The sequence below is a fragment of the Mastomys coucha genome, unplaced genomic scaffold, assembly GCF_008632895.1.
Source record: "Mastomys coucha isolate ucsf_1 unplaced genomic scaffold, UCSF_Mcou_1 pScaffold22, whole genome shotgun sequence".
NCBI lineage: Eukaryota > Metazoa > Chordata > Mammalia > Rodentia > Muridae > Mastomys > Mastomys coucha.
In genome coordinates, this window is record NW_022196905.1 from 10,547,048 (window position 1) to 10,557,812 (window position 10,765).

General features: G+C 37.2%; 1 protein-coding gene across 5 annotated transcripts in view; it reads left to right on the forward strand.

Annotated features, from left to right (window-relative positions):
- Positions 1-10,765, forward strand: part of Aftph (aftiphilin) — a 59,117-nt gene that overhangs the window by 33,852 nt on the left and 14,500 nt on the right. For all 5 annotated transcript variants that reach the window (XM_031390974.1, XM_031390972.1, XM_031390976.1 and 2 more), the window contains exons 4-6: positions 1,701-1,827; positions 2,515-2,571; positions 6,260-6,382. In XM_031390974.1, the coding sequence (XP_031246834.1) occupies positions 1,701-1,827; positions 2,515-2,571; positions 6,260-6,382 (307 nt within the window). The remainder of the gene's footprint in view (positions 1-1,700; positions 1,828-2,514; positions 2,572-6,259; positions 6,383-10,765) is intronic.

The following is a 10,765-nucleotide window of genomic DNA, read 5'->3' on the forward strand; positions in this document are numbered from 1 at the left end:
GGAACTTGTTTCTCTCTCTCTATGGCTGCAGTATTTCTTTACAGGCTTCCACTTATCTTGATTCTGTTCAAGATGGAGATTGGTTTTTGTTCTTTTTCTTCTTGTTTAGTGATTTGTAAGGAAGAGAGTGGGCAGGGTGTACAAATCCCTTTCCAAGAGATTTAATCTAAGGAAATAATATGCCATACAATAATATACACAATAAAATACTAAAAGGTAGTCACTGCCAACCTAATAGTATTAACCAAATAGTAAAAAACATCTTACTGAGAGCTGTAGGTTATAGCTAAACAAATGACGGTGCATTGAACTAACCGAGTATCATGCAGCCGTTGGCAAAGTCAGCAAACCCTACCCCCTCCACAAAGAGTGTGTTCTAAGATCCTAAAGATCCCCAAAATATTGAATAGTGCTAATCTCTATTCATGCTGGGTTTTTTTCTTATATGTCCATAAAGTTTCATTTATAAATTAAATGTAGTAAAAGATTATCAGTAATAACTAATAGAAGATTACATTGTAATAAAAGTTAGGTGTGATCTCTCAGTATACCTTATTGTACTGTGATATGAGATGATAATATGAGGTAAATACTCCTAATAGCACCTAATTAAATACTAATGTATTCTGTCTTACTAGAATTTTCCCTTTAATATTTTCCTGTCATAATTGACCATGGGTAACTGAAAACCATGAAAAAGGAATGAGAGTGACAGATGGGACAGAGACACTGCTGTCCATATGCAGGCCAGAAAATATAACCTGGAAAAAATAGAAAATTATATAACTGCACCTTTGTGAATGAAGACTTGTGAAGAGCTGGGCATGGGAGCATATAATTCCAGCACTCTAAGGCTGAGGCAAGAAGATTCAGAGACCAGGCCCACCTGAGCTACATAGTGAGACCTGTCTCAAACCACAAAAATAAAGGCCCCAATATTGAGTAACTCTATTAAATTAAAATGGTGGATGCCAAGTGATTTTTTTTCTTTTAAATGTTAATTTTTTGAAATAGTGTCTCATATATCTTAGGCTAACCTGGAACTTACTGTGTAGCCAAGGATGAGTTTGAACTTCTGATCCTCTTTTTCCTGAGTTCTAGAATTGTAGGCATGCACCACCATGTCAAGTTACTGAGTGCTGGGGATGGAACCCAGGGATTTGGACATGCAAAGCAGAACTCAACCAATAAGCTATAACCCCAGCCCTTAAATGTTGGGGTTTATTGTTGTTTGTTTTTACAATAAAAAAGAACAAGCTGGAGACACGGCTCAGCAGTTAAGAGCACTTACTACTCTTGCAAAGGGCCTAGTTTCAGTTTCCAGAACCAAAATAGTGGCTCATGGCTGACTATAACTCCAGGTTCAGGGCATCTGACACCCTCTTCTAGCTTCTGAAGGTATATGTACCACATTTGTGGTACATATACATACCCACATGCAGACAAACCACTAGACATGTAAAACAAATAATCTTTTTTTAAAAACTAGCTAGTTCCTGGACAGTATTCCTTCATATAAATTTAGCTTACCTTTCTAATGATCGTTAGTGCTAGCTCTTGATTGCACTGAGATAACTGTTAATACAAATAGGTTAGATATGATATTCACAACAGTGCGTAGTATATCATCAGTGTACTGAAGGTGAAGTTTATGGTGAAAGTACTGGAGTAACCTATTGTATTCTTTATGGCCTTTACAGTGAGCTGAGGGATGTATGGACTGAACTACAGGATATTCATGATGCATATGGTTTGCGATACCAGTGGGGTGGCTCCCATAGCAACAAGAAGCTTTTGTGCTCCTTGGGAATAGACACTCGAAACATTGTGAGTTTGTTAGAATCTTGAAAAAAATCTTTAATAAACCTGTGTGGTTTTTAAATTTACTATTTTCCTGTTTAAGCTGTGATTATCTAGCTCTACAGAAAAAAGATTGGCTTAAATGTTAACTTGTTTTGATTATGCAATTTTAAGACATCATAATGTTCCTCTAAATTAGTGATTCTCAACCTTCCTAATGATGCAACCCTTTAATACAATTCCTCATGTGGTGACCTCTAACCATAAAATTATTTTCATTGCTTCTTCATAAGTGTAACTTTGCTACCGTTGTGAATCATAATGTAAATACCTGTGCTTTCTTATAGTCTTAGGTGACACCTGTAAAAGAGTTGTTTAACTCCAAAGAGGTCATGACCTACAGGTTGAGAATCACTGCTCTAAGTATTTCTTATTTTTGAAAATTTTTGTTTTCCCTTAACTATAAAATGAAAAATTAGACTGAGTGTACACATGTATATATATATATATATATATATATATATATATATATATATATATACACACACACACACATATAGTATGCATGTACATATGAGCCCATATATAAAGCTTAGCTTATTGAGTTCATTATTCATAGTATAATAAAACATTGTAAGCATACTAGAAACAATTTTATTGTATGACAGACAAGTCATTCTCTAAATACATGTTCTTTCTCCCTAATATAAATAGCTATTCACTGGCAATAAGAAGCAACCTGTTATAGTGCCCATGTACGCAGCAGGATTGGTGAGTACAGAATATTTATACATATATTTATTGCATATACTTTTAAAAATCATCTTGGGCTGGAGAGATGGCTCAGTGGTTAAGAGCGCTGACTGCTCTTCCAAAGGTCCTGAGTTCAAATCCCAGCAACCACATGGTGGCTCACAACCATCTATAATGAAATCTGATGCCCTCTTCTGGAGTGTCTGAAAACAGCTACAGTGTTCTTACATATAATAATAATAATAAAAAAATCTCTTATATAGCATGACAAAAAAAAGTAGTTGTTTATCTTGAGACATGGTCTTTCTATGTAGACCCAGCTAGCATAGGACTCTCCATGTAGAGCAGTCTGGCCTTTACTTACAGAGATTTACCTGCCTGTGTTTGCATCCTAGATGCTAAAATTCAAGGTGTGCATCACTACACTTGTCAGAAAGTGTACTTTAAGAGGCATTTAAAAACTGGATATGGTGCCTCTTACCTGTTATTTCACCCCCTGGAAGGCTGAGGCAGAGAATGGCCACATGTTTGAGGCTAGCCAGGCTACATAAGTTCTAAACTAGCTTGGATAAAACAAAACTCTGGTGCTTGAGAGGCCTTGAGTTTGGTTCTTAGTGCCCACAGCTCACAGCCACCTACAATGCCAGTTTCAGGGGATTCAATACCCCGATTTGGCCTCCATGGTAACCTGTGCTTATGTGTACATAAACATGCATGCACACATATGTAATTTTGTTTTTAAAAATGTTTAAATTTATCTGGGTAGCGGTGACATGCCTTTAATCCCAGCACTGGGGAGGCAGAGGCAGACAGATCTCTGAGTTGAAGGACGGCCTGGTCTACAGAATGAGTCTCAGGACAGCCAGGGCTATATACAAAGAAACCCTGTCTCAAAAACACAAAAAGAAAAGTTTAGATTTATTTTATGTGTGTGATTGTTTTGCATGCGTGCATACCACATGCATGTTTAGTTCCCATAGAGCTCAGAAGAGATCATCAGATCTGCTGGAACTGGAGTTACAGGTGGGTGCTGGGAACTGAATCTGGGACCTCTACAAGAGCAAGACATGCTTTTAACTACTGAGCAGTATCTTCACCCTCTAAATCCTTTAAAGATTTGGTGTTGTAATCGTAGGGGTACATATTTATGTAATATATGTAATATGTAATTCTATATCCTTCATGTCTTTACATGAGACATTTTTGTGTTCCATTATAGATCATGTGTTTTAAATGAAAGATTATTTTTATATTTAACTCTTTCTAAAATATACTTTTGATGGGTTTTCTTCCTAAACTTTTTTGCATGTGTATGTAGTGTGTGTATGCGTGTATATAGGTAGGACATGTGTGTCTTTGTGTGTGTGCATGTGCACACATGCATGTGCATGTGGAGACCTGGAAGTTGATAATCAGGTATCCTCAATTGCTCTCCACCTAACATACTAAGGCAGAGTCTCTTACTTGAACCCAGAATTCACTGATTCAACTAATGTAGCTAGCTAGTTTGCTCTAAGGATCTGCCTCTGCCTCCTGAGTGCTGGGATTAAAGGCATGCCTTCCCACCTGCCCATATAACATGGATGCTGAGGATCTAAACTCTGGTTCTCACCCAGATAAGCCAAGCACTAAAGCTGAGCCATTGTCCCAGCCTGTTCTTTTTAAACTTTTAAGAAGTGGTAGAATTTAGACTTCAGTTTTACAACTCCTTACTTATTTTTTTTAATTGAGATAGGGTTTCTTCTGTAAGTGAAATTCCGAGTCCATCTCACTTATAGACAATTTGGTAAGCTTGCCAGCAGTAGCTTACTTCATGCATATTAACTGGCTCAGAACTCTGTAAGGAGTTGTGGTAAAACTTAAACTTCATTTTTTAACTTTATTGACTATTATAAAAAAAAACCTTACTGCTTTTAAGACTTTAAAACACTGAATTTATTTAATGAACATGAATAAATTTATGGGTGGGTAGTGGGGGTACAAGTTACATATCTCAGCCCATCTACTTCCTAGCCATGGAATTGTAAGCAAGAGTCACCATGCCTACCTTTTTTACCTGAGTAAACATTGAAGTAAGTAGGGCTCCTCATGCATGCAAGGCCAGTGCTTTATCCAGTGGTGCCTCTGATACACAAGTTTAATTACAGTGCTGTTTCTTCTGTGGTGCATGTCATGTGGAAGACTGTACCTGAAATGGTCATTTAAGTTTCCGGTTCCCCAACTTCATCAGAATTATTTGGGAGATTTAAGACACAGAGTTGCACAGGTGGTGCACGCCTTTAATCTCAGTACTAGGGAGGTGACCTCTAAGATCAAGTCCAGCCAGCCTAATCTACAGAATGAGCTCCAGGACAGCCTGGGCTGCCCAGAGTAAATCCTGTCTCAAAAAGAAGAAAAGGGGGGAAACAAAAAACAAAAAGACACACTATCTTAAGCTTTTTATAATCTGAGGCAGAGCTTGAGAATTTATACATTTGATCAGGTTTTAGGTGCTGTTGATTGACAGCCACAACTTGGGCACCACTTAATTTAAATCATAGTTCAAATTAAGAAATTTGACTGATACTAGTAATTACCAAATATATTTTATTTTATAAAAGCATATTAAAGACATATATAATATACATGTACCACGTTGACCATGAGCTTATTTTCATCTTTCTACTACATGGAAGCCTGTCCATGTAGTATAAATATTAGGAACTATGTCTGTTGGGGAGAAGAGGAGTTCAATGTATAAATTGCTTTTTGTTAGTTTATACCTCTGTGGGAGTACAGATTCTCCTAAAAGGCAGTTTTAGAAATTTACAGACTCTGAGATTACTGGTTAGTAGCTTTGATCTCATATACACATAGAGTTAAATGTGATTTTTTTTTTTGTGAAATATAAACCAATAAATATTTAAGAGCTCATCAGATTGTTTGGTTTTGTTTGGCTGGCCTCCAGAAGACATAAGCATAAGCACTTTACTGTGGTCCTCAGCTATGATTTATATATGTCAAAGCCTTGCTTCTCTGTGCTGTTAATCTGAATTATCCATTTTCATGTTTGGTAGAACCTTGATACCAAATGGTTTTTTTGTTTGTTTCCTTACCCATCTACAATATTTTCATTTTTTACTTTAAAAAAAAAGTATGTTTGAATTGTTTCAGATCCAGTGGAGTACATAGAGTGTCTTGCCCTGTGAAATGACAGTTTGTCTATACTTTCTTTGCTAGACCCAGAATCTAAGTACTGAGACACCAGCTCAGATTTAAACATATTAAATTCACACTAAAAGACATATGTTTTCAACATACCACTATGTTAGAAATATTGTCTTTTCACATAATATTGTCTTAAGTAGCATAAAGTAAAATATTATTAAAAATGGAAAATTTGGGACTGGAGAGATGGCTCAGTGGTTAAAAGCACTGACTATTCTTCCAAAGGTCATGACTTCAATTCCCAGCTACCACATGGTGGCTCACAACTATCTGTAATTGGATCTGATGCCCTCTTTTGGTGTGTCAGGGACAGTGTGGTCATATACATAAAATAAATAAATACATCTTTAAAAAAACTGGAAGATTTGAGTTAAAATTTTATTCTAAAATAATCTTTTATATATATTATTTGAAATTTTTCTTCTTTTCTCTTACATTGCCATTATTATAAGCTTTGCGATGATCTGTTTCCAATTAATGACTAATATACCTTTTTCAGGGAATGTTAGAGCCCACCAAGGAACCATTGAAACCACTATCTGCTGCAGAAAAAATTGCTTCTATTGGTCAGACAACCATGATGACACCAGAAATGAACACGGGTACATCTGATCCATTCCAGGTAAAATATTCATGTATATGCAAGTGATTATGCATTTATACGGACTCGTAATCACACATACTGCTTTATTTTCCTTAATATGTCTTTTATATTTTTAAACTTGAAGGTGGACATGTTTTTATTGTTAATTAACATTCTTAGACTACAATAAACAAATTATCTGTAATTTCAAAAATAAAAAGATAAAATATGAAGCAAGACGGTTATTACTAGTAAGTTTTTAAACCAGTCCAAGTCACAAGTCTTCATTTTTATGATCATAAATACTGACACAAATATAATAAGTGCCATGTTTTCAAACACTAGAAAACACTACATTTGTACTAATGCTTGTAAGTTATATCTAACAAATGTATGTTTGGACAGTTCTTCCCAAAATGTATATTCTATATCAGTGGCCCACTAAAGCATTGTTCCATAGTAAAGGAAGTTTGGGGGGAAATATCATACTCCCTCACAACCACCCTTGGAGACTCACACTCAGTACCCTGAGCCCTGCAGTAAATGCTGCTATTTAATTTCAATTCATTTCTTAAATTTATTTGACCCCAGAACCTGTTTTGCAGGGTTCAGGAGGAGAAGGCCATACTTTTGTAGAGGTAATATTTTGAAGAATATACTTTAGAAAATGATGTATAAATATAGGTCCAACCTTTCAAGTGTGTTTGAAGAAACATCTGTTTTTACTATTATATGCCACTGTGGGTTTTATTGCTGTTTGGTTTTTTGAGACAGGGCTTCTCTTTGTAACCCTGGCTGGCTGTCTTGGAACTTGCTTTGTAGACCAGGCTGTCCTCAAACTTAGAGATCCTCCTGAGTGCTAGGATTAAGGTGTGTACCACCACTTCCAGGCACCATGGTTTATTCTTTGGCACAGCATAAATTAAACTTCATTTCTAAGCTAGAGCATTGCAGGCTTGGTGTTAGCAGGTGTCAGGCTGTCGTGTGTATGTTGCCTGGCTTTATGGATGGTTGGGCAGTGTGCCTCAGCTCCTCCTTTCCCACCCTCATGCTGCACTTGCAAGCCTACTCTGTCTGTGCTGACTCCTACATCATCGGCCACAGCACACTTCTTCTGCCTCATCACCATCCTCGTCCCTACAGTGGGAGCTGCTTGGCCATACTTACTGAATATGGAGCTTCCATTTTTCAATACTGAGACACTGAGTGTGAGCCTCTCCTCTTTGCTCTTCCCTTTTCTCTATAGCATCCTCATAACTACTGCCTATTTCATTGGTTAGCTGTTGCTTGTCATTTTGCCTCTACATCTTAGAATCATCTATCTTCTAGTCATGACCTTATACAATGTTATATTCTTAAAAACTTAATTTAGACTTAAACAAAAGCATATTTCAGATGACCAAATGAAATACATGTATTTTAATTTAGAATTGTGTGCTGAGCTGCTAACTGCTATCACCAAATTGCACAATCATTGCTTGGCTCCATACCTATGGCTCAGGTTAACATAAGCACCTGACTGCATTATAAGGATTTTCTTTGTATAAAGCGATGTGTCTAATGTAGTCATTAGCATGTCGTGTGTAATATCTATGCACTTTCTTGGTTCATGAGTAACCCTGTTGCATCTTGTGGTAGTTGTACTTTTCAGGTGAATGACCATAGCCTGTAATGACAGACGTCTGCAAATTCTATCAGGAAATACCTGTTTAGTCTCTTCTTTCTTTCTACTCAGAAACCATGTACCACAAATTCCTTGTATGTTTTCATTTTCAGCATCACTGAATAGCACTGTCAACAAACCACAGTTGCTTAAGTCCTTGTCAGTTACATGTCCTGTTCCAATGTAAACACTTGTTTTATGGTTGGGGTTTTCCCCTCTCAATCTGAGCAGCATTTGACAGTTCTGCAACCATTGCTTCTCTTGTTAAGGAATTTTAAAACTTTGGAGCCAAGTATACTAACACACCTGTAATTCCAGCACTTGGAAAACTGAGGCAGGTAAATATTGAGTTCAAGGTGATAGGGAAACTAATAATTAATTACACCATGAGAGTATGAAATTCAGTAGATCAGAAATAAAACCAAACAAAATGTAAAAGTCTTAGAGGAGACACCAGGGTGGGGTTTTTTGTTGTTGTTTTGTTTTGTTTTGTTTTGTTGCAGAGGACAGGTGTCTTGAACTCATGTTTCATTGTATATAAGCAAGTCTGACTGAAAGTTATCCACCCCATCATCAGTAGCAGCTTTAACCTCTTGATGGAGCTATTTTAGTTGTGAATCAGAGTTCAGGGACCTTATACCATGCACCCATTTCAATAAGAAAACATACTTGGAACGGTTAAATGACTTGCCCAGAGCTGCAGATCACTGGATGAGCAGGACTAGAGTGAGGTCTCCTTTCTCCAGCCTCCGTGCTTCTGTTCTGTTTCTTCAGCCTGGTTTCTCTACTGCTTCTGTCTCTGCAGGAATCATTCATTGCACGTTACATAAAGCTGTTGCAAAGGCTTTTCTCCATGGGCTTCTCTTTGGGTTGCCTTACTTGTGAAGTCATTATAGCTTGCTGCCTTGTTAAAATATTCTGTTTTTCATCTTCCTCATTTCCACTAAATGTTGTTTCATACTTAGTGCCTCATCATAATTTTGGTTGTTCTCAAGATGTCATAAACACCCACAAAAAGCCAAAATTCCAGCAAATCTGTGAAATATTTCTAATTATCCAGCTCATTGATATCACTTACATAAATGTTTATATAAGAGCCATTTGTCCAGAAATAATATTATTGTATAAAACTAGGTTCTGCCCAGTTCTTCATTGTTGAACATAACCACTAAAAGCCTCTCTTTTCCAAAACAATGGAGAGAATTAGATCTGCTCAGGTGTGTTTGCTCTACAGTTAGCTAAAAAGAAGATTTTTTTTTTAAGTTTTTATTAATCTTTAGGTAGGTTATAAACTAGGGTTTCCCCAGCATTATTTTTAAGTTATATGAAGTTATTAGATATTCATGGTATTACAAAGATAGAACAAACAAAAGACCTGTGTGTCCATCTGTGTAGCCCTTGTCTACTATTCACATAGTTACAATAGATATAATCAGGAATAAGATACCGATTCATTTTATATAGTTATGTATCCCTTGGGCACAGGTGTGGATGCATGTAACCACCCCACAGTCAACATAGAAAACTCTTCACTCACCACAGAGCTCCCTTAGGAGCTGAGGATTGCACACAGGTTGGGAGCTAGTGCACAGCAGAGACACCGAACAGAGACACTGCATAGTTATACTCCCTTCCATCCTACCATTCTCCACCCCAGTTATCTCTTGATGCTAGCCTTTTACTTGGGTTTACAGTTCCTTCTCAGACTCCAAGCTGGACAGGCTAAACTTGATTTTTTATTGGTCTGCCTGTCCCTATTTTTCCAAAACAATTATAATATTGCCCCCAAAGAACTGTAGGTTCCTGTTGTACAGGTAATAGTGTCTTTACCCAGAAAGAAAGTAATGTTGTGACAGTGCCTTCCTCACAGAGAAGCATGGCTAGCAGTGCCAACGACATGCAAGTAAATAAGCAACAGCATGTTGGTGTTTAAACGCCTAATAGAGCACAAGTTATTTCCATACGTGTTGTTGGCATAGTCACCAAAGGAGAAAACAAAAACTTATTAAAACAACTACCTTCTATTCACTTTTTACCATTGTTCAATTTATGTTATGAAATTGAAAACCCTAGAATAGTCTAATCATTTATAAGAATTCATTTCAGTGCATTATTTCATAAATAATGCTCCCAAGAGTATGGCCGTGCATGCTATGATCGCACTTGGAGGACTGAACAGGAGGGATATGAGTTTAAAAACCAGACTGGCTTTACATAGTCAGTTTAAGGCCAGCCTGAGCAACCAGATAAGACTTTGCCTCAAAATGAAAAAAAAAAAATCTGACTTCAAGTAATTTTTAAGTCAGAGAACTTTACTAAAATAAATACCTGACCTGTTATGGAGGCACATATCTACATCTATTGAATAGCCTTAAGCACAAAGACCACAGGTTTTAAACTGTCCTGAGAAACTTAGCAGGACCTTGTCTCAAAAATATATTAATTGTGCCAGAGATATGGCTCAGTGGGTTAAAAATACTTGCCTGTGTGCAGGCATCTAGACCTAAGTTTGAATCTCCCACACTCAAATAAAAAGGTGGTGTGTCATTCCGAGGCTGTAACCCCGGTGCTATGCAAGACAGAGACTGGGGGATCCTGGGCCTTGCTGACTGGCAGCCTAGCTCCAGTTCAGTGGGAGACCAGACCCTGTCTCAGAGAAGTAGAGTAAAGGATATCCAGTGTCTTCCTCTGGTCACAACACAGTCACACACACACACACACACACAGAGTCTCTGTCTCTGTCTCTGTCTGTCTGTCTG